Source organism: Rhineura floridana, chromosome 6 (assembly GCF_030035675.1).
Source record: "Rhineura floridana isolate rRhiFlo1 chromosome 6, rRhiFlo1.hap2, whole genome shotgun sequence".
Classification (NCBI taxonomy): Eukaryota; Metazoa; Chordata; class Lepidosauria; order Squamata; family Rhineuridae; genus Rhineura; species Rhineura floridana.
In genome coordinates, this window is record NC_084485.1 from 156,303,428 (window position 1) to 156,328,265 (window position 24,838).

Below are 24,838 nucleotides of genomic sequence, written 5' to 3' on the forward strand. Positions count from 1 at the left end.
AACCCCCGAGGTAAATATAAACTGCAGTCTTTACTGTTTGGCTGTCAGATTCATTTCAGAGGTTTGAAGTGTGTCCTCCTTTGCCATTGGCTCAGATGTTATGAGATGTTTATGAACATTGCCGTTCCTAAGGAAGAGAGTAGGCAATATAAATTGTTAAAAATATGTAAGAATGGGGAGGGATGTGCACACATCTGGGAGTGAAAAACTGGTATGGGACCAGTGCGAAGGGGGAAATGGATATAGGTGAGGTATTGCACATATGCACATTCACCTGCAAATCTACACAGGTATGCTCTTATTGCTCATGTGGATTGTCATTATATAGCGGTGCCTATGGGCATCTGTGTGAAGCATTTGTTCTGTAAACCAGCCTGATTTGTAAAATCCTTTTTTGCCATAAGTGTGAAAGGGGCTTGCACTAGCTATGTATTCAGGATTATAACTGTGATTAATTAGTGGAGAAGTTAGTAAAGAAGCTGTGTGATGGTTGTGATGTTCCTATATTAATGTATATATGGTAAGTGTTGTTGTTTTAGAAGATACATGGTAAGTGGAGTGAAAGAGGGGGAGTGAATGGGCAGTAGAATGCGAGATGATTGGCTGAGTGTTTTAAAATGGCTGAATGTATAAAAGGGAGAAGAGAAAGAGTGGATTGCTTGGTGGGGTTTAAGAGAGTTGTTTGCCAGGAGAGCGTGAAGAAGGAGGGAGGTGGAGTTCGGATTAGTATTGAGTAAAACCATATGCTTATGTGCCTTAAGAAGAAATCTTGTTAATCTTGTTAGCTTTGTTATCTTTAATAAATACTTAATTTGGTTTACCAAAGGCCTGATCCTTGGCTGGAGTTTCACAGACCAGAAGGGAGGGTAAGGTAATGACCAAGGCTGAAGGGGAACTGTAACAAATGGTGGCAGCGGTGAAGAGAATAACAATACCAGTATTCAGAGTCTCTGGGAATACTAGTATTGGGACGTTACTGGTGGTTGCCTAGCAGGGGGATCTGTTGAGATCTGTGCTAGAGCGGGGAGAGAAACCATAAGAGAGAGCGGTCCGGACTGGTGGAGTCCCTGGTGGTGCCTAGAGACAGGCAGTAACCACGAGCAGGTAGGAACCTGACAGGGAGAGCCAGGGAAGGACACCTCACATGTGGTGGCAGTAGCGGTGGGATACGAACAACAGAGAATCCAGATACGAATACTAGAGAATCCAGAACAGTGGTGTGGCAAACAGAAATAACAAAACAAGATTTCTTGTGAGAGTGACTGGCAAAGAGTGTGTGGCAAAGAGTGAGTGAACTCAAACACCATGGCTGAATACATAAAAATGAAAAGAGAGGAGCTGGTGGAGAAGTGCATAACATTCAATTTACCTCACGAGGGTAAAGGGGTAGATGAATTGAGGGTAGCACTTATAGGATTTGCAACTGCCCAGCAAAAACAACCTGTCAGGGAAGAGACCCCAGAAGGATATTTAAGCAATCCCGCTTATATAGAGTACTTGAGAGAGAAGTTAAGATGGGAGGCTGAGGAAAAAGACAAGCAGAGGGAGTTGGAAGCTGAGAGATTGAAGATGGAAGCTGAGAGATTGAGGATGGAAGGTGCAGAGAAGGAAAAACAGAGGGAGTTGGAAATTGAGAGAATGAGATTGGGGTTTGAGGAGAGGGAGAAGCAACGAGCATTGGATGCTGAATTACAAGTAGAAAAGTTAAAATTTGATAGAGAGAAATTTCACTCTGAGGAGACAAGGAAAGACAGAGATGGAGCAAAAATAAAAATTACTCCAAAGGACTTTGCTGTCTATGAGCCTGGTCAAGATCCTCAAATTTACCTCAGCACCTTTGAAAAAGCAGCTCAGTTGTGGGGGCTACCTGAAGATAAATACATGCAGTATTTATCAAACCTGATTAAAGGGGAATTGGCTGAGGTATACCAATATTTCCCCTCAGACAGGCCCGTCACCTATGCTGAGTTTAAAGAGGCAGTCTACAAAAGATTCAGACTGGGGCCTGATCACTTTAGAAAGCTTTTCAGAAACTGCCAGATACAGACAGGGAGGTCTTTTGTGGAACTGGGAGCAAAGTTGATGGATATATTTGGAAAGTGGATGAGTAGTGCCAAAGCTCAGTCAGTGGAAGAGGTGAAAAGCCTCATGATACTGGATCAATTATACCATCAGTTACCACCAGAAATAAGGCTCCTGGTCAAAGACCGTTCCCCTACATCTGTGCAGGAGGCCGCAGAGATGGCGGATCACTTCGCCTCCAATAGAACTGGCTGGGTGGGGGAAACATCAAGAGAGTTTAAACCCAGACCATATAGTGCTGGCAGAAGGGATGTGGTACCACAGCGAGTGAGTCCTCCATTAAAATCTGAAGGGCACAGGACACCCCAGAGTGGATCTGTGTACCCTAAAAGTGAGGAGAAATTATGCTACAAATGTGGTAGACCGGGGCACCTACGTTTTCAATGTGAGGTTGCCAACCCCATTAGTAATCCTGCTCAGACAAGGGCAGTGAAAACAGAGCCCAAGGCTTTAGAAGCAGCGAAAAAGGTTCAGTTTTGCCAGATAAACTGGACAGAAGTAACAGACCTTGATTCAAGTCTGAGAGAGGAAGTGAGTGTACAAGGAGCAAATTATTGGGCATTGCTTGATACTGGTGCCGCTCAGACATTACTGAGGCCAGATTTAATAAAATCTGAGGTAATATTACCTCAGGAAACTGTGACTATCCAAGGAGTGAGGGGTCAACCAGAAAGTTTGCCTGTGGCCCTGGTGGATATGACTTGGAGAGGCCAAGAGGGCCGATATAAAGTAGGCATTAATGCCCAGCAACAAGAACCAGTAATACTGGGAAGGGATGTAATGGGCGCCCAAGGAAAGATCTATGTAGTGACCAGACAGCAACTTGGCAGAGAAAAAGAAGCCATATTAAGGGGGGCTGAAACAAACAGGGTGGAATCTGTTAACCAGCCTCAGGTCACCATAGCAACCACTAGCAGGCCTGCTGAAGAAGACAAACTGTATCAAGTGGTCTCTGGGGAAGAAGCAGATCAATTCAGGGAAGAGCTGCATCAAGATATAAGTCTGAAGCAGATAAAGGAACAAGCGCTGACCCAACAGATTCCTTTCACTGACAAACTGAGGAATCAAGTTGTGTGTGAGAATGGGATTTTATATAGACTGTGGATGCCTGCTGAGAGAAAGGGTGAATGTGAACCAGTGAAACAAATGATGGAAGTGGTGAAAGAGAATTTGAGTCATGCACAGGAGAAGCAAAGTTACTGGTATGACAGAACAGCCAGAGAACGTGTGTATGATGTGGGAGATATGGTTATGGCGTTCATACCCAGGAAACATGACAAATTACAGGCTAACTGGGAAGGACCATATACCATCAGAGAAAGGCTTGACACAGTGACGTATGTAATCACCACAGACCAATTAAACAAAAGCAAAGTGGTTCATGTAAATATGTTAAAGCCTTACCATACCAGGGATGCAAAGGTGTTGCAAGTTACCTTATTCCCTGAGGGAAGTGGGCCTGAACTTCCAGATTTGGTACAGGAAAGCAAAGACAAAGGAGGGGTAGATCAAGTGGAATGGTCAGAGGAGGTAGAGGAGGAAGTAAAAGAAGAGATTCTGAGAGTTTTGAAAACCTATAGGAATCTCTTTAGCAACAAACCTGGCCGAACCAGTATAGTTATACATTCCATTGATACTGGAGATCATGCCCCAATCAGATCTGTTCCGTACCGTGTGAATGGGAAAGTTTTGAATGAGATCAAAAGGGAGGTGGAAGATATGCTGGAATTAGGAGTGATCAGGGAATCCATCAGTCCCTGGGCCTCAAGTATTGTCCTGGTTCCGAAAAAAGATGGAACGACAAGGTTTTGCATTGATTATCGGCTAATCAATAAAATTACTGTCCCAGATGCGTATCCTATGCCTAGGGTAGACGCTATGTTAGAGTTATTGGGGGCAGCAACCATTATCTCTACACTAGATCTCTGTAAAGGATTTTGGCAAATGGAACTAGACGAGCAATCCAGAGCCAAAACTGCCTTCAGTACACCAGATGGGTTATATGAGTTTGTGACCTTACCCATGGGACTAAGGAAATCACCAAGTTCATTTCAGAGGCTAATGAATACTGTGTTGCGAGGCATGTCAGGTTTTGCAGTGGCCTATATCGATGACGTGGCCATTTTTAGCAAGTCGGTGCCTGAGCATGTCCAACACCTGACAACAGTATTGGAGGCCTTAAGAAAAGCAGGCCTCACAATAAAAGCTAAGAAATGCCAGTTTGGACTAAAGGAAGTAATCTATTTAGGACATAAGGTGGGGAGTGGGAAAATCACCCCCTTATGGAGCAAGGTGGAGGCAATACAAGCGTGGCCGATCCCCTTAACCAAAAAACAAGTAAGGGCATTTCTGGGTGTGGCTGGATTTTATAGGAAGTTTGTGAGAAATTTTGGGGAAATAGCAACCCCCTTGCATGAATTAACAAAGAAGAAGTGTTCTGAGCGTGTGGTATGGACGGATGAATGTCAGAAGGCTTTTGATCTACTGAAGCAAGCCTTGTGCCAAGGACCCATATTAATAGCACCAGACTATGAGAAACCATTCATCGTGGCTACAGATGCGTCGGACCTGGCGCTGGGAGTCGTCTTGCTACAGGAGAGAGAAGGCACTAGACATCCAGTGGCGTACCTGAGTCGCAAGCTGACGCCGAGGGAGAAAAACTATTTGTCGGTCCAGAAGGAGTGCCTAGCGGTCGTGTGGGGACTGAACAAGTTGCGCCCATACGTGTGGGGACGAAGATTCACAGTGACTACGGATCATCGGGCCTTGTTATGGTTGCAGACTATGAAAAACCATAACACTATGCTGCAGAGGTGGTCCTGGGCCCTACAGGACTATCAAGTGGACTTCCAGTTCATAAAAGGCAAGGACAATGTACTGGCCGATGGACTTTCCAGGCAAGTGGCTGGGACTGCAGTGACGTGACCAGACAGAGGAACAAAGAAAGACATTTTTCCCCATAGAGACTTTTATTTGTTAACGCGACGTATAAATCCTGGAACAGGAATAATACTCTGCTGTTGTTTAAGGGGGGGGGGGAAATGTGATGTTCCTATATTAATGTATATATGGTAAGTGTTGTTGTTTTAGAAGATACATGGTAAGTGGAGTGAAAGAGGGGGAGTGAATGGGCAGTAGAATGCGAGATGATTGGCTGAGTGTTTTAAAATGGCTGAATGTATAAAAGGGAGAAGAGAAAGAGTGGATTGCTTGGTGGGGTTTAGAGAGTTGTTTGCCAGGAGAGAGTGGAGAAGGAGGGGGGTGGAGTTCGGATTAGTATTGAGTAAAACCATATGCTTATGTGCCTTAAGAAGAAATCTTGTTAATCTTGTTAGCTTTGTTATCTGTAATAAATACTTAATTTGGTTTACCAAAGGCCTGATCCTTGGCTGGGGTTTCACAGACCAGAAGGGAGGGTAAGGTAATGACCAAAGCTGAAGGGGAACTGTAACAAATGGTGGCAGCGGTGAAGAGAATAACAATACCAGTATTCAGAGTCTCTGGGAATACTAGTATTGGGACGTTACTGGTGGTTGCCTAGCAGGGGGATCTGTTGAGATCTGTGCTAGAGCGGATAGGTAAACCATAAGAGAGTGCGGTCCGGACTGGTGGAGTCCCTGGTGGTGCCTAGAGACAGGCAGTAACCACGAGCAGGTAGGAACCTGACAGGGAGAGCCAGGGAAGGACGCATCACAATGGTGTCCTGGTTTCTTTCTGCTCTGAGACTTGGGGACCATCCTTGCAGCATTGGTGCTTTTAAGCCAAATGTGACCATGAGGCAACCTTATTTTCATGGGTCACTAATCATTGGACTTAAACCTTCCTTTACATCCGCATAGGACCCTGCTGTTCCATTTTTACCACATAATTGTTTTTTTTCTAACATCCTCTTCCCTTTTGCACTTGAAACACTTCCATGCCTTATTGGAATAAAGGGATACATTGGCATTGTAATTTGCCCAGTTTCAGCTTTTCAAACACAATGTGCCAGGAGCAACTGTGCAGAGCCAAACTGCATGTTGTGGCAAAATTCCTTGATTCCAGTACCTCGTGTTTCTTCTTCTAGTTCAAACCTTGCAAACCTTTTGAACCACCAAACTGAATGCAGCCCATCAGCCACGCATCGTGGCCTGCAATGGGCTCAATAAGATATAGCATACTACAATATATAGCCTGTTGTTGGATCACAAATTGTGCAGGCCTATCCAAGTATTTCTTTCAGCTTATGTGTTATTGGTGCACTGAACTGGCTAATCTGCTGTATTTTTGAGGATTTAATGCTAATTGGATACTCTATGACATGAATGTGAACTGAAGATTCTTCTTCATGGTTTCTGTGCAGTCACATAATATGGCCATTCAGAAACATTCTAAAGTTAGGCTAGAGATTTGGTCGGCACCCCACACTCTGTGTGAGAGCATCCAGAGTTGTCATACGTGTGCAGCAGCCCACCGTTATAAAAACAAGTATGTACTTCCTGACTTCATTATTTGGAGGCCTGCTTTACAACCCTAGTCCAAGTTTCACTTTTGGACTTTTGTTATGCCTTTTTATTAAACAGCAGCAGCAGCAGTCGCCAGGAAAGTCCTTCTGTTCCATCTTCCAAGGAGACTAAGAAACTTTCCCGTCGTGAAAAGCCAGGCAGCTCCATTGAAGAGGAGGCTCCTACGGCAGTGAATGATTCTCTGAAGAGTAATAGTATCCCATCTATTCCCGATGAGAGAGGTTGGTTCTCGGATATGTACTTAAAGTACTTGGCGCTTGTCCCTAATTCTACTCCAGTCTTTAGTTAGTTATTTGTGACCTCTCACTTTGCCCTATCAATGGTTCTGCTTGTGGGGTATAAAAAGTGGTGAAATATTTATCTGGCTTTTGCATGCACTACTCCTTCCTCACCCCAGGCCATGCTCAATTACTTTTATATTTCATATTCTGGTTAATCAGCCCCTTTGGCACCTTGAGCTTGTTGGGAAATCTTCAGCTTGATATTTGACACCATGATCACTACACTGAATCCTGGCTAGCTGTTGCTTCCACCTTCTGTTGTTCTGGGGGCTACTTCCTGTTTCCATTGCTCTGGGAATCATTGGATGTTCCTTTTTTACAATAAAGACAGTTTGTTCAATGATGTGTATATTTTTATTTATACATGGATGTTGTGCAAGATTTCCTAAGTTTAATTTTTGTATTACGCTGTGGTATATCCAAGCAATGGGACTTTGGATAGGGTTTAGTTCTCAGTGGTTTAGAGTATGCTTTCTGGGAGAAAAAGTGATTTGCAGTTTGCAGTTCTGTTCTGGGCGAAATTGAGCCAACTTCTGTGGTCCAAGAAACATGGGTCTCCAGGAGGCAAGTTTAGTTCCCATGCCAACATTCCTGATTGAAGCCCTGTTAATTTTTTACCCCATACTTTCTGATACTCATTTTAGGGGGAGAAAGTGCTGCCATTTGGGGATGATATCTTCCCAAGCCTGGATGTCCTGGATGCCATTGAAAGGGCATTTGTATATATATTTATCTGCAAGGACAAGCATTTTGCTCGTTTAAATGTAATTCAGAGTCCTACTGTCACATCTACAGTATTGGCCATTCAGTGAGTCCCCATTTATGTGCGTTGCTCACTTGGATAAGCTATGTGTTCCATTACAGTTTACAAACTACTTCATACGTTTCCTGCTCTGTAATGAAAACTTGAATAAATCTTTTCTCAGGTGGGCACTAGGACACCACCAAGGCAGGCTGTCACCTTCCAGTCACCTGAAGGGAGGAAAAAATGTCATCACTCCAAGAGAACCAAGAGTTGCCCTTCTCTTGGCGTGACAGTTTGTTTTTCCTCTCTTGGCATGACAGTTCATTTTTCCAGCCTCGCTTGAAGCAAACTTGATTTCACTCGTGTTCTTTTGGTCTGTTTTATTCTGGTTGTGTGTGTGTGTGTGTGTGCCTGTGTGCTGATGTTTTACGAGTGTAGTGCTTGGATGTACGAGTAAGTTTGTGTTGAAGTTTTGTGTTTCTGCCCTTTTATCAGGGCTCTCTCCTTCCTGGGATATTTTCCCTCTCAGAGTCTAAGTCTTACTGTGTGGATTCCTCTTTCTAATTGATTATCCTCCTTGCTAATTAAGTCCTGCTCCCCCTAATTAGTTATTCAGTTGACTGTCCTGTCTGTGTTCAGCTGATTTTTCTGTTTTTCTCTTCAGACTCAACTTCTGTTGCAACAGAATATTCCCTGAAATTTGATGAGTCCATGACAGAGGATGAAATTGAAGAAAAGTCCTTCCGGTCCTTGCTACCTTCTGAAAGTCACCGCCGGATCAATATGAAGAAACGAGCTCACCGGGATTATTCTGATGAGGAAGCTTCCCCTGAAAAGACCCCCATATCACCTGTTAAAGTAAGTTTTCAATATGCTGTGGCCACACATTTGAGACTTTTCTAGTTGCTTTCAGAGCCTGTCTGTCAATTTTCATGAGCATGTCCTATAGAACATGCACACATGAACATCACAATTGCGCAGTAGGCACAACTTAAGTTAGTTTGTGAAGTGAGATATCACTAGAAGAAAAGTAGGGAGGGCACAAAAGTAGCAGAGCAGAATCTTTAAATGTACAAGACAGATCTTATCCTTTCAGAATTTCCTCAAACCAAAATATCTCCATTTATATCAGCACCCTGATCCTTAAGTATTAACGTGGAAATAAATCTAACTGATTTGGTTGGATTTGCATCAATGAGTTTGTACATAGGATTGCAGCATTACCTAATATTCAGATATAAGATTTGATTTATTCCTAATTTATAGTTCCTAGATGCCACTAAAAACGTAAATCTGAGTCTCCCCTCCCCATCAGTGAACAGTAATGGGAATTCTTCTTCAGTTGTGCAATGCATGCAGACCCTTTTTGGAATCACAACATTGGAAGCAGACCTTGGCATAGACTGGATTGTCTCATTGGAAGGAGATTTCTTGTCCTCATGAGATTGAGACCTGCAGGAAAGCCCTTTGCAAACAAGATCGCGCAGCATAAATTATCCCGTTCTCAGGGAGGGGGTAGAGATGCAACATCTCCTTCCCCCAGTCCCCTCCCTGTCATATGTTTAGTTAGGGGTTTTTTTTAACCCTGATTAAACATGAGCCCTACCTCTGAACTTATTTGGGAGTGGCTCCGAGCCAGGGTGGGTGGCCCCCAGGTTGACCCAGAAAGGATCAACCTGATACCCCACTCTGGAGTGGAGCCACAGGGCAGATAGAGAGGGTCTGTGCACAGACAACCTCATTTGTGGGCAAAAAAAAGGACCAGGGAAGGAAACTGCACAATACTGTAGTAAGCCCATGTGTATTTTCAAAGCACATGCATGCTCACTAATGAGCTGAGCTCAGCTTTTCATTCTGTGGTGGTTTGGGGAGGCTGCTTAATCCAAGAGGTGGCATGCTCTCTAGTAATGCTGCTGCTTATGTTTAAAAAGGTACAATTCCTTTTATACAAACATTTTGGCAACTATATTATGGTTTCTGTGGAAAGTGACATTTTAAATCTGTTTTCTTGTACTAGGAGCTAAACCTGCCTTTCTCAGGAGGGCAAGATAGCTTTTCTAAATTTACCATGGAAATGGTGCGGCAATACATGAAGGAGGAAGAGATGCGGGCAGCTCACCAGTTATCACTGCTCCGATTACGTGAAAAAGCACTGAAAGAGAAGACAAAGGCTGAGCTAGCCTGGCTAGAACACCAGAAAAAGTAAGGGTAGTTAGACAACATAATAGCTCATAGTCGGTCTTAGGGTTTTATGTTGACTTCTTGGTTTTTCTATCAATTTTGTCAAATTCTGCTTCCAAACCCCTCATGCAAATGTTCTGAATGACAGGAAAGAGTGACTCAGCTAAGGAGTGCTTTTGTAGTTCAAGGAATTGATGTCTTGGAGCAAGGTTGGTGAACAGGTCTGGCTCCAAAGTTACTTCCACAGGGCCACCAGGAGCCCAATAGATTCAAATGAGGTCTGATCTTTTAAACAATTAGCTCTCGTTCACCTGAAAGGACAGAAGCAGTGAGTCTATCTATATGTTTCATATTAATTTTAATATATTGCTCTGTCATATGTATTCTTGAAAGCCAAAACCCATCTTACTCTTGGTGGATCTTCCAGGCAACACAGTCATTCTTCAGCTGACGATCTTCTTCTTCTCCACACATGTGCTCCATAACTGTCAAGTACTTAGTGCTAGGGTTCCATTTCAGAGGCTACTGTCTGGAGAATTGAATTGCCTCCAAGAATACAGTTTGGCTGTTCATGCTACAGAAAGCCCTAAGGCCTCTGTCCTGTAAACTGCTATGTCTTGGGATATATGCTGCTACCCAACATAATAAGCTAATGCTCAAAAATGAGCAGTGCTATTGTCTCGCCAAAAAAATCATTGTTGCCAAATACCTGGTAACAGAATCACACTAGATTATTGTCTGCCTAGGAAATGGAAGTATAAATGAAATGGTAGCAATTGGATCCACCTGTTCAGGAGTTGGCTAGTGTAGAGTAAGGTAAAACATGCCTGTATATTCTTTTAAAGCCAATCCACATGATGTAGAACCATTTTCAAAAGATTAACTAGATTTGCGTTAATCTGCTGGAACAAAATGTTAATGGAAGTGGGCCCTAACCATTTTGATCAGTCCTATTTCGCTAGCACAAGATGACATGGCAAGCTGTATTGGTGCATATAGTTTTATGTGGTGTTGCAGCTGTGTGTATCTTTGAAGACCAGCATTCCAATCGGTATGTTTAAATTGCATTCAGAATAAATTTGGACATGGAATTGAAATTGAATCATGTGGGGGGAAATCAATTGTGTAGCTTTATATGTTACCCATACTTGAGCTTATCTAGCTGAAGGCAAACGTTTAAAAAAATTCTTCAGAGTGGTCTCTGTTACTTTGGCTTATCTATAAATTATGTGTATTTCAAGACATTGCATTTTGTAGACAACCTCTACATCAGAGGTAAGGAACTGGTGCTCCTCGAGACGTTTTGGACTCCTAATTCACATCAACCCCAGCCAGTGTGGTTAATGGTCAGGAATGATGTTGCTGTAATCTGAAACACCCAGAGGACACCAGGTTGGGGAAGGCTGCTTTATGCATTTGCTAGCATTGAATGTTGGAGAGAGATTTATTACCAATAGCAAAGGAATATAAAACAATCCATAACTGCCAGAATGGATTCAGGGAATTGCAATGCAGAAGTGAGAAAAGCGGAACTTTTCTTGATTCTCACAGGCGTTTACGAGACAAAGGAGAGGATGACAAAATGCCACCAATCCGAAAGAAACAACGTGGCCTACTTCTGAAGTTGCAGCAAGAGAAGGTAAAAATTGCTTTTAAGCCCAGCTGTGCTGGGTTTCTGCTCCTTGGTCAGTGAATTTTGATCTGGTATAATTAGGATTAAGAGACCTTGCTCATCCTGTGCTTTGTGACTCCAGAATATTGTGTACTATGAGCACCGAATAGATTCTTTAGGGGCTCCATTTGATAGTAAATGCCGTGCAGGAGAAATCCTAGCAGCATGTTCATCCATCTGCACAGTAAAATCACATTTTGTACCGGTCAATGCAAGCATCATACTCTTAGTCATTGGAAAGACTCTGGATTAGGACCAAAGGAACAATAATGCATTCATATAAATATTTCTAGGGCAAAACATTGTAGATCCTGCAAGAGAACAATAGGACTGCTTCCAAGATTTTAAGTCAAATGAGCATTGTAAAAGTTTTAAACTCATGACTTGTTTCTATATATTTTGATAATACTTAAAATAGATAAAAATATGATGAGTTGGATCCAGGCGTAGTAATATTTAGAGGAGACCCACTGAAATCAATGGGACTGAATTTAGTCATGGTTGACTAAAGTTATATTAACTTCAGTGGATCTCTCTAAGAATGTTTAAGTTTGAATACAACCCATTTTCCACAGAACAGTTGGAATTCTGTTCAGCTGTGTACATCCTTTTTGATACTGGTCTGGTTTGTGCATAACACTAACTCATGACTTTTTAAGCCTTGGCTTAGTGTTAAGTGTGAACCCTATCAAGCAGTTTCTCTATTGTTTGCTGCCACTAAACCATGATCTGAAGCCATAGTTTGTTGTTGGCTTACAAACCTTGGTTTGCTTTACCTAAGGCTTAACATTATTTGTGAGCCCACCACCCTTCCTTTATCATGATTTGTTTGGCTGCCTTACCAAGTTATAAAGACAAAAGGCTAGAGCAGCTGGAGGTGGGGGAAAAAATAGTGGAAGACACTACCTATGATTTATTTGAACTTTGGGGACAACGTATGGTTAACTTGTAGAGTTTTTTTTTAAAGAAACCATGGCTTAGTATCTTGTGCAAACCAGACCATAGTATAATATGCTTGGTAAATGTGCAGTGTATAACAATAGGAAGTTACTTCGTTGTATGTACTGAAAATAGTTTTGAAAATTGGTCGAAATGTCCTGAAAGTTTCATCCTAGTATTTAAATGGTATCATCTGTTCACATGTTACACCATCCAATAGTATACACTGCTGGTAATTGTTTTTTTTTAGGACTAGAACTCTTTATAATGTGGTTTTGGTTTTGCTTTATGCTACATTTATGATGAAATATGTATTGACAAATTCTTTTGTTCAATGCCATTTATGTACTCAGCATGACAAATCATTATGCATTGAGCAGACAGATCCTTGCCCAGAGGAGCTTGTAAGCTAAATTTCAACATTAGGGGAGGTGGCAAAGGAACAGGAGGAAAGGGAGCCACAGTGTCATTTTTTGTTACTATCATTATTATTACTACTACAAATACATCATTAAAACAGTTTTAAAAAACCTAAAATCACAACATCACAAAAAATAGAGTGGGTCCTAAAACTCTGCATCTCAGGTGTCAAAGGCCAGGCTGAGGAGGTGTCTTCGGCATTTGCTGAAAACTGTATAGTGAAGGTGCCAGACATACCTCTGTGGGGAGGGAGTTCCACAACTTAGGGGCTGCCACAAAGAATGCCCTCTCTGGGGCCACCACCACCGCAAGGTTCTTAGGGTGGCAGGACTACCAGAAGGGCCCCTTATGCTGATCTCAACACCTGAGAAGGTCTGTAGGGATGGAGGTGGACTTTCAAATATTTGGGACCTAAATCATTTAGGGTGTTAAACACTAATGTGAGCACCTTGAATTGGGCCCAGAAACAAAGTGTCCACAAACGAGTCCACAACCTATGGTTAGTTTTAGTGGCCAGCTGAGAAGCCAATCCCATCATGACATCCAACTATATTATATAGGTTTGTCAAAGCAAGTGTGAATTTCATTAGACTGAAATGAGTGATATATTAATAACGTAGACATTTAGGTTCAACACAACATTTTTTCCTGTTCATCCACTTCATTTACATGGCTTTTGACAGTGTTTCTTCCTTTCAAATAAAATAATATTTAAGGCTTATTTTTTTAAAAAATATACAACATTGACACTTATTGGTACAATGACCAAGTTATGGGGAAGTATGGGATTTGGCTTGTAAGGTGCCTATTAAACTCTCTGACCAGGTTGCAAAAGTGAAGAATGACCAGTTTGTCAAAAAGAATTAGTCCCATGGCATCTTTAGCATTAGCCTATGAAAACGCCTTAAAATTGGTAACTAGTTGTATGTGGTTTTTCATGTTAGATCACTAAAACTCTCTTTTCATAGATTTGGAAAAGCTACACTAGGGATTATTTTTTAATCGGTATTCATGATGAAACTGGATTTTTGACATGTAATATTCATTTTGGGCCCTGAATGGCCCAAGAAGTTCTACTGAAAATTGAATAAAGGGAGGGACAAGAGAAAATCTGCTTTATTCCAGTTGTTGTTGTTGTTATGTGCCTCCAAGTCGACTACGACTTATGGCAACCCTATGAATCAGTGACCTCCAAGAGCATCTGTCATGAACCACCCTGTTCAGATCCTGTAAGTTCAGGTCTGTGGCTTCCTTTATGGAATCAATCCATCTCTTGTTTGGCCTTCCTCTTTTTCTACTTCCTTCTGTTTTTCCAAGCATTATTATCTTTTCTAATGAATCATGTCTTCTCATTATGTGTCCAAAGTATGATAACCTCAGTTGCATCATTTTAGCTTCTAGTGACAGTTCTGGTTTAATTTGTTCTAACACCCAATTATTTGTCTTTTTTGCAGTCCATGGTATCCGCAAAGCTCTTCTCCAACACTACATTTCAAATGCGTTGATTTTTCTCTTATCAGCTTTTTTCACTGTCCAACTTTCACATCCATACATAGAGATTGGAAATACCATGGTCTGAATGATCCTGACTTTAGTGTTCAGTGATACATCTTTGCATTTGAGGACCTTTTCTAGTTCTCTCACAGCTGCCCTCCCCAGTCCTAGCCGCCTTCTGATTTCTTGACTATTGTCTCCATTTTGGTTAATAACTGTGCCGAGGTATTGATAATCCTTGACAAGTTCAATGTCCTCATTGTCAACTGTAAAGTTGCATAAATTTTCTGTTGTCATTACTTTAGTCTTTTTGACGTTCAGCTGTAGTCCTGCTTTTGTGCTTTCCTCTTTAACTTTCATCAGCATTCGTTTCAAATCATTACTGGTTTCTGCTAGTAGTATGGTATCGTCTGCATATCTTAAATTATTGAGATTTCTCCCTCCAATTTTCACACGTCCTCCTTCTTGCTCCAATCCTGCTTTCCGTATATGTTCTGTGTATAGATTAAGTGAATAGGGTGATAAAATACACCCGTTTCACACCCTTTCCGATGGGGAACCAATCAGTTTCTCCGTATTCTGTCCTTACAGTAGCCTCTTGTCCAGACTATAGATTGTGCATCAGGACAATCAGACGCTGTGGCACCCCCATTTCTTTTAAAGCATTCCATAGTTTTTCATGATCTACACAGTTAAAGGCTTTGCTGTAATCTATAAATCAAAGGATGATTTTCTTCTGAAATTCCTTGCTCCGTTCCATTATCCAACGTATAATATGGTTCCTCCGTGAATGAATCTGTCATCCTTGCATCTCTTTTATAGAGTTCTTCAGTGTATTGCTTCCATCTTCCTTTTATTTCAGTGTGTTCCACTGTTGATTATTCAACATCCCTACTCCTGGTTTAAATTTCCCTTTCATTTCTCTAATCTTTTGGAACAGGGCTCTTGTTCTACCCTTTTTATTGTCCTCTTCTATTTCTATACAGTAACTATTATAATAGTTCTCTTTGTCCCTACGTACTAGTCGCTGTATTGTTGCATTTAGGGTTCCGACTGCGTTTCTATCTCCTTTTGCTTTTGCTTTCCTTCTCTCTTTAACCATTTGAAGAGTTTCTTCAGTCATCCATTGGGGTCGTTCTCTCTTTTTAACTAGAGGTATTATCTTTTTGCATTCTTCTCTGATAACGTCTCTGACTTCATTCCATAGTTCTTCTGGTTCTCTGTCAACTAAGTTTAAAGCCTCAAACCTGTTCCTTATTTGATCTTTATATGCTTCTGGGATGTTATTTAAATTGTATTTTGGCGTTATGATTGCTTTGTTGGTCTTCTTTAGCTTTACTCTGATTTTCAATACAACCAGGTCATGATCTGTACCGCAGTCTGCTCCTGGTCTTGTTTTTGCAGAAAGTATGGAACTGTTCCTCAGGTGGTCCTACATCATGTGGGATATAGCGCCATCTAGCATCCGAAGGCAAGAATGGATCAAAGTCAAGACCTGGGGCGTCAAGCCCCTCCCACCCCAGTTCATTATTGCCTTCGTACCGAGGCGTTTGGATCTTCTAGTATAGCAGTTTATAGCTAAGAGTTTTTGGCGTTTTTCGTGTGTGATAGAGTGTGTGGGACTGATTGCATTGTTGTCTTGTCTCCCCCTTCCCTCTTTCACTGTTTTTGTTTCTGTTTTTTGACTCATTTGTTGGGGGAATTTTTTCATTTCCCCCCCCTTAGTATTTCATTGGGAGTTCTGGTGGCTGCCGTTCTCTCATTGGAGATTTTTTATCTCCCGTGAAACGTCCTCTGCTCGCAAACCGTGGCGGCGGTTCCTCTTTTTCAGCTCAGATCTCTACCCCCTTCCCTCTCCCAGGCTACGATGGTTTTTTACTTTTTTATTTTTTCCTTAGTTGTTTCACTGAGAGCTGTGGCTGCGGCTCCACGTTAAGCTTACGTCGGCTGCCATTTTGTTTTCCCTTTGTCCAGGCGCTTTGGCGAAGACGTGCCTTGGCTGGGGGCTCGTGGCGGCAGCTCCCCCTTGGTAATTTGTTTTTATCTAGGCTGGTGTGGCGTTTGCAAGCTTAGCAGCCTGCCCGGGAGCCTGCAGCTGCGGCTCCCCATCCTGATTCTAACTCCTACTGCCACCTTGCCTTCTCAGGCGGCAGCGGCGGTGGCGCCTCATTGTTGCAGGCAGAGCTTGCAACTGGTTCTTCCCCTTTCTATTTGCCTCCCTGACCTTGCTGGTCGGTCCTAACTGTTAGAAACAAGCAGAGCCCCTTGTCAGCCTGCCATTGCTCCTTCTCCCTCCCGGCCGCCATTTTGTTTTTGAGTTTCCTACCCTTTTTACGGGCGCCATTTTGTTTTCCTCCCCATTTCCCGCCTTTTTTGTTCCTTGCTTGCTTGACTTTATAGCTATTTAGTCAGGCTCTCCAAGTTTTGAACTTAAGCATACTTTATAGAGAAATCCTATCAGGCTCATCTCTTCAACAGTCTCTCAACTCTTCCTGGGGTGTGTACTAAGCCCCTTACCCACACAACTTACTGGCACTGGGACTGGTCTGCACTGCAGCTGCATATTGAGACTGTACATTCTCCCCCATCTGTGGGCATGTACAGAAGTTGAAGTGGCCACATCACTGCTACTCTGTGCATTTGCGACTGTACATCCTCCCCCATCTGTGGGTGTGTACTACAATACCTCGCCACACCGCACCCACCACCTCTGTGCGTGTGTTGGTGATTATATACCGTGTGTTGGTAGTAGTCCCTCGCAACACCGCACCCCCCACCTCTGTGCATGTATTGGTGATATATATACCGTATCTCTGGGCGCATAGTATGGCAGATCAACACCCAGACGTGCATTCAGCTGGGGCGAAACAACCCTGCAAGACCTCGCATCACAAGTCTGCCAAGCAAAATCTGCCCAGGATTCACTCCAAGGCCGTTGCTAAAACTAAACACCTGTCTAGCCACAGTGCCACCAAGCGAACACGTTACATCTCTGTTCTGCATTCTGAGGCTGCTAGCCAGGAACGATTGACAGCCCTCTTTCACTCTCCAACTGAGTCGTCAGAAGATGACTTCGAGGGTTTTCCTGACCAGCCTGTGGTCTGCCCCTCTCAATCCAGTATACCACACCAGACCAGTGAGCCCCCTGCTGCTGTACCTCAACAGCCTGCTGTGCCGCTATCAGGGCAACTGCCTGTCTCTGTACTAGGACTGCAGTTATCTCCTGAATTCCTTTTGCAGTTAAAGGATATGCTGAGCTTCTTATCACAAGAGCAGTCAAGAGCCCAAACAGCTCCATTGCTCCAGCACAGCGAGCAGCGCCTCTCCTGTGTTCCAGCTCCGTGTGGCTGTTCTGATGCGGTACCTCCCCCCTCACCTAACCCATTTGATGTTGTTAGCGGCAGGATTGGAAATGAGATTCCTGGTTTGGAGGACCCAGAGTATTCTCTTCAGGCCGAGGGAGATGAGTGGAGTGACGAGGCAGAAGTCGAGGAGGACTCCTCCTATCGCCTATTTGATGCAGCCGACTTTCTTCCCCTTGCTCATAGAGCTCTCGGCACATTAGGTCTTCAGACTACACAGACAACCTACCACTCCTCCTATGAAAGGGGCTAAAGTCCTCAAGTCTCCAAAATCAACGAATCACTACCTTCCTGTGCCAGACTCCATCAGCAAACTGGCCAGGGAAGAGTTGGATCACCCGCTGCAGGCATGCCGCTTTTCTATTATGGCTAAAAGACTTTATGCACTGGACCTGAACTTTATGCATTGTTTGCATATCCCAGGCATTGACGAGCCAGTCTCTAGTTTGGTTTCGTGATCGCTCCTACCAAAACAGGGGGACTCACAACTGAAGGACCCCTTTGAATGCTGCACGGACTAAGCTCTGCGTAAAACCCACGAGGCTATTGCCTTCACTATTCAGGCATCTGCTGCAGTTTCCATCTTTTCAAGAGCGTCTATGATGTGGCTGGACAAACTCTTGGATGATACCGACCCAGACCCTGTCAAGCTCCGAAAGGGCCTGGTAAAATTACATAAGACTGCAGCTTTCGTGGCTGATGCCACATTAGATGCCACCCAGCTGGGAGTGCAAGCCCTAGCCTCACAGGTGGTAGCTCGGTGCACCCTTTGGCTCAGGCACTGGGACGCTGACTCTATGGCCAAGGGCAACTTGTCAAGGGTGCCTTTCTCTGGGTCCTTACTCTTCGGAGACAAAGCCCTCAAGGCAGTCTTGGTAGACCCTAAAGACAGCCGAAGTCCAGTATTGGCCACTTCCAAGAGAGAGGATCATAGGACGTTTAGACGTTTCACCCCATATCGCTCCTTTCAGGCCTTTCGAGGAGCGTGGCCTGTGGGACAGGGCCGCGACTTTCAATCTTCTGACTTCCGCTCCTCCAAGGGAACCTGGAACAGACAACGCTTCCAGGGCAGAATCCAGAACCAGGGAAGTCAAGGGGCATCAACTTCATAATATGGCAGGGGAGCTCGTCAGCGCAAACAATACTGACACTTTCCCTGGAGGGGGCAGATTGCTAATGTTTGCAAGTCACTGGTTGCGTCTGACACGGGTCACTTGGGTCAGAGATCTCTTCCTTCATGGTTACGAATTGGAATTTTGGATGACCCCTCCAGACAGGTTCATTCCCTCCCTACTACCCAGAGTTCAAGACAGGCGCCGGATCATGTGGGAAGCCATCACTCATCTTCTCGACATAGCGACTATAGAAACAGTACCACTGGAGGAGAAAGCACAAGGGGTTTACTCTCTCCTATTTGCAGTTCCCAAGCAAGATCTGTCATGGAGGGTGGTGTTAGACCTCAAATTTGTCAACCGTTTTGTGAAATACCGACGGTTCAAGATGGAGTCCCTGGCGTCAATTATAGAGGCTCTACACGACGGGGACTTTCTGGCTTCCACAGACCTGAAAGAAGCATACCTTCATGTGCCCATCTGTCTGACCCACAGACGTTTCCTTCAATTTACCTTCGGCCCCCATCACTTCCAATATCGGGCAATGCCTTTCGGACTCTCGTCGGCCCCAACAGTCTTCAACAAAGTACTGCTAACCCTGGTGGCTTACCTCTGCCTCCAGGGCGTTCACATTTACCCTTATTTGGACGATCTGTTGATTCGGGTGGGTTCCAGGGATCTGGCCCTCTTTCACGTTCACTCTGTCCTCTCGGTTCTGTGCACTCATGGTTGGCTTGTCAACCACGACAAAAGTCAACTTCAACCAACTCGGAGATTGCAACATCTGGGCGCAATTCTAGACACCACACAGGCCATGGTCTTTTTATCACCAGATCGGATTACGGCCATCACACAGATGGCTTTACACCTCTCATGTCGATCAAGGGCAGACATAATGCTTCTGGCAAGGGCTCTGGGGATGTTTGTCTCGACCCTCCACATTGTGCCATTGGCTCGACACCACACTCGACCCTTACAGTGGGCCTTACTCCCTTTCCAACAGGACATTGCCATGTCCAACCACCGAACAGTCCCCCTGCATCCATCTCTGCGGGCCTCATTCCATTGGTGGGCGACAGTAAAAAATCTCAGACAGGGAACCCCATTCAGAGAGCCAGACAGAACTGTAATAACGACAGATGCCAGTCTGTCCGGGTCGGTGCCCCACTGCAATTCCCAATATGTTTGGGGTGTTTGGTCCAGCACAGAAGCAAGTCACTATATCAGTTGTCTGGAACTGAGAGCAGTCCATCTGACTCGTCGGTATTTTCAACCTCTGTTCCTTCTGGGCCACATACTGATTCACATGGACAATACCTGTGTGAAATCACATCTGAACAGGCAAGGGGGCACCAGGTCACAGTGCCTCCAGACGAAGGCTTCTCAACTCTTCGACTGGGCCGAAATACATCTAATTTCACTGAGAGCAGAACATCTCAGTGGTGTTTTAAACGTTGCGGCCGACTGGCTCAGCAGACAACAGGTGATCCAGGGAGAATGGAAGCTTCATCCCACAGTGTTCAGCCTTCTCCAACGACGGTTCGGCATCCTCTCGGTGGACCTGTTTGCCTCCAGTCACAATTATCAGCTACCTCGCTACTTCTCCAAGTATCTGGACAACAATGCGGAATCGGTAGATGCACTGTTGACTCAGTGGCCAGCAGGCCTCCTATATGCCTTTCCCCTGATACCGCTACTGAGCAGGACCCTCAGGAAGCTGCGACATGAAAGGGCCCGTCTGGTCGGCCGTGGTTCTCTGATCTGCTCTTCCTTTCAGTGACGGACTCCTAGAGGTTGCCGCTCAGACCAGATCTCCTCTCTCAGGGTCCCATTTGGCATCCAGATCCCGAATGGCTCAATCTGACAGTGTGGCATTTGAACGGGGACATTTGATTCGTTCAGGACTGTCACAGGAAGTTGTGGACACAATTCTCGCATCTCGAAAACAGTCAACCTCTCGTATCTACCAGAGTGCCCTGTTTGCCTTCTCTAGCTGGTGTGACTCTCAAAACATACAACCATCTCAGTCTAATGTTCAACAGCTCCTGCAATTTCTACATAGAGGCCTGAAGATGGGACTTAAACCTAACACCTTGCATCGCCACGCTGCCACCATATCGTCTATTCTCTCTGTCACATCTCCTAGCCTTCCTATGGGCTCACACCCACTTGTCAAACATTTTTGAAGGGGGCCGCCCTACTGTCGCCAGCAGTTTGTCACCGCTTTCCTTCGTGGAGTTTATCGAAGGTCCTGCAAGCCCTACAGCAGCCTCCTTTTGAGCCCCTTTATCTGTGCCATTACGACTTTTGTTCTTCAAAGGCCTGTTCCTCGTGGCGATCACCTCAGCAAGAAGAGTCTCAGAGTTGGGGGCACTGTCCTCGGCCCGCCATCTCTGTATTTTCCATAAGGACTCAGTGGTACTCCGTCTAGATACTTCCTTCCAAGGTCGTTTTGGCGTTCCACTGTAACCAGGACATTGTTCTGCCTTCGTTCTGTCCGGATCCTGTCCATCCACTGGAGAAGGCCTGGCATTCGCTAGATGTCTGGAGGGCCCTCAAGACCTACCTGTCTTGAACCCAGGACATACAGTCAATGGATTCACTGTTTGTATCATTTCATCCTCGTACTCTGGGGAAAAAGGTGTCCAGTTCTACGTTATCTTGTTGGTTGTGTGCCTGTATTGCACTGGCCTATGAGTCTCTTCAGCTGCCAGTGCCTTGTAACATAACGGCACATTCAACTAGGTCAGCAGGCACTACGGATGCTTTCGCAACCAACGCCCCTCTGGCAGAGATTTGCAGAGCGGCTGTATGGTCTACCCCAAATTCTTTCATACGACATTATAAGATAGACCATTACGCTTCTGCTGATACCTCCTTCGGGAGGGGTGTATTACAACAGGTTATTTATGACAAGTAGCCAGGGGGCAGTCCCTCCCTATTAGGGGCTGCTTTGGTACATCCCACATGATGTAGGACCACCTGAGGAAAATGTACCATTGGTATCACCTGAAGGGTGATTTTCTCAGGTGGTCCGACATCATGGCCCTCCCTGTTGGAGGCTATTTGCGTTTTTTGATACCTTGCTAATTATCACTCTTCAGAGTTATACTGTTAAACTATTTAGCCAAGTCAAGACCATTTTGGAACTGTTTAAAATGCTTGTGATCTTTGGGTTATTATTTGGGACAATATTTCCTTGCTGTTAGGCCTGTTGGTCTTTTCTGTCTTTTCAGATATATCTCACTTCGGTCTCATCACGAATGAACTGGAGTGGGAGGGGCTTGATGCCCCAGGTCTTGACTTCGACCCATTCTTGCCTTTGGACGCTAGATGGTGCTATATCCCACATGATGTTGGACCACCTGAGAAAATCACCCTTCAGGTGATACCAATGGTACATTCTCCACCTTCTGCTACCAATTATATAATCAATTTGATTCCTATATTGACCATTTGATGATGTCTATGTGTACAGTCGTCTTTTCGGTTGCTCAAAAAATGTGTTTGCAAGAAACAAATTATTGGCTTCACAGAATTCAATAAGTCTTTCTCCTGCTTCGTTTCCCCATTTCCCCACAATTCCTAATTCTTCTCTGTTCCCTACTTTTGCATTCAAATCCCCCATGATTATCAGCACATCTTGTTTTGGTGTGTGATCAATTTCCTCTTGTTCTTCTGCGTAAAATTTAATTTCTCTTCTTCTGTGTTTGCTGTTGGAGCATAGACTTGGATGATTATTATATTAAAGGTTTCCCATTTAATCCTATTGATATCACTCGCTCAGACCTCGTTGTAGCTCCTAATTGCTTTTGCTACATCACTTCTCACTATTAAAGGAACGCCATTTCTTCTTAATTTCTCATTTCCTGCATAAAATATTTTGTAGTTGCCTGTTTGGAAATGTCCCATTCCTGTCCATTTTAGTTCGCTCACACCAAGTATTGTAATGTTGATGCGTTCCATTTCTTGCTTGACAATTTCTAACTTTCCCTGGTTCATGCTTCTCACCTTCCATGTTCCTATTGTGTGTGTCGTACAACTCCTTACTCTCACATCTGTGCGCATCAGCCTCTGGGCTTCCTTTCAGCTTTGACCTAGCTGCGTCATTAGTCACAGCGCTACTCATACTTGTCCTTTGTTCTTCCCAGTTATAACACTTTCTCAACTTCTGATTGTTTCCAACTACAAATTTTGACTCCCTTTTATTCTTCTAAAACTGCAGTCTTGTGCGTATTTATATGGGAGTAATTTCCATTGAACTAAGTGGAACTGCTAACTATATATAGGATCATTCTGTAAAACACTGATCAAAACCTTGATAGTGTGCTTAGCAAAAGGTCTACCAGTTGTAATGCAACTTTTCAATTTTTAGTAACAAGCAAAATGATCTTACAAAAAAAAACTATTAGCATTTCAAAATGCTTGTTCTGAAATAGAGCAAATTTTAGACTGCGAGTTTGAGCTAGGAGCACCATCAAATAAAGGAAGAGAAAAATCAATGAATCCTTATGATTCTTCTTACTCCTTTTAAAAAAAACCCCTTTTATTTGTATTGGTATACAGTTTGGCCTTTTATAGTTCAAGCAGTTTGAAGTGTTTGTGTTTTTCCAATCTAAGCTGTGACTGGAAGGGCTTGCTGATCAAAAGAGAGAAATCAAGATTAATTTGTCATTCTCTCTCTGTTCCCTTGTCTCTTAGTTTTTGGTGGGAAGCCGTGCTTGCTCCACTGAGCAAAGATGAGGCAATTGGTGATCTTTCTGGCTCCTCCCCAAAACACACGTCTTTTAAATAAAAATTAGGCAAGTCTTATTTATTTGTTACTTTGGGCGGAGTCAGGCCATGCTGCACTGACCCGCAGAGACGGAGAGGAGGGGCTTCCCGGCCGCCCCCTGGGTACATCCTCCCCACAAGGACATACTCGATTTTTGTATGGTATTTTAGTGAACCTGCCCTCCATAACAGCCGACGTATGCAAGCAAGTCTTCAGGAGTCCCTGATAAACTTGCTTTTCGGTCAAGAAAGAGAAATATGGCCAAGACTCTTCCAATAATTCGAGGAGGAGCGGCTTGGTGGCGGCGTGGCAGCCGCGGAGGTTGCGGCGCCGAGGCCGAGAAGCCGTGGGAACCTTAGAGCGCCGGGAAGTGGCGGTGAGAGCGCTGCAAGGACTAACAGGCGACGGCGGTGGCGTGTATGATGAATGAATGTGGAATTGGGGTGGAAAAATAGCTTTGACTTAGTCTAATTTTATTTTTGAATTTCATCTCAACTTCCGAGGGTGATGCTTGTGAAGAGAAGAGACCTAGAACTGCCGTCCATGTGCAGAGTGCGGGATTATGTATGATATGTGAATTTTAACTGGATGTGTGGGTGTCTATTTGAATGTATGGTGTGTGTGAGTGTGTATTTTATGTACTTTAGTTTTTGGTTTAATTGGTTTAATTAATTGGTTTAATTGGTCTAATTAATTTATTTTAAATTAGTAAATACTGCTGCTATAGGGCACGGAGGCGGGTCTCTGGACTAATTTTATTAGGGTGGGTGGCCTGCTGATAAGCAGATAGGGATAGAGGCATGTGTAAGCCGGAGAGGGAGGTGGGGGGCCAAGTTATAGGAAGTTTGGGCGGCAGGCGCTGGAAGGGTGCTGCTAGCAGACCACGCCGGAATAGGGGAACATGGGACAGATGCATTATATCCATCCCATGTTCCGGGTCTGCTCAGAACCAGACGGAAACTGGGGGATGCAAGGTTCCTACCGACCTTCGACTGCTGTTATGTAATGCCAGGTCTGTGGTTCAGAAAACCTCGCTCATCCATGATATGATCTTGGATGGGCGCGCAGACCTGGCATGTATTACGGAAACTTGGCTGGACGAAGCCTCTGCTCCAATTCTTGAGGCCATGTGTCCGCCAGGTTTCCGTTACGCACAGCAGCCGAGGGTGGGAAGGCGGGGAGGGGGTGTGGCAGTCATCTATCGAGAGTCCTTGGTTTTTGCCAGACCTCCCCTCCATAGGACTCAATTTGTTGATTGTATGTACTGGAGG

The 24,838-nt window shown here is 44.2% G+C and overlaps 1 protein-coding gene across 6 annotated transcripts in view; it reads left to right on the forward strand.

Moving 5' to 3' along the window:
- The window catches only part of CEP350 (centrosomal protein 350), a 142,453-nt gene that overhangs the window by 69,433 nt on the left and 48,182 nt on the right, over positions 1 to 24,838 (forward strand). For all 6 annotated transcript variants that reach the window (XM_061634242.1, XM_061634241.1, XM_061634240.1 and 3 more), the window contains 4 exons: positions 6,645 to 6,808; positions 8,278 to 8,471; positions 9,631 to 9,815; positions 11,346 to 11,433. In XM_061634242.1, the coding sequence (XP_061490226.1) occupies positions 6,645 to 6,808; positions 8,278 to 8,471; positions 9,631 to 9,815; positions 11,346 to 11,433 (631 nt within the window). The remainder of the gene's footprint in view (positions 1 to 6,644; positions 6,809 to 8,277; positions 8,472 to 9,630; positions 9,816 to 11,345; positions 11,434 to 24,838) is intronic.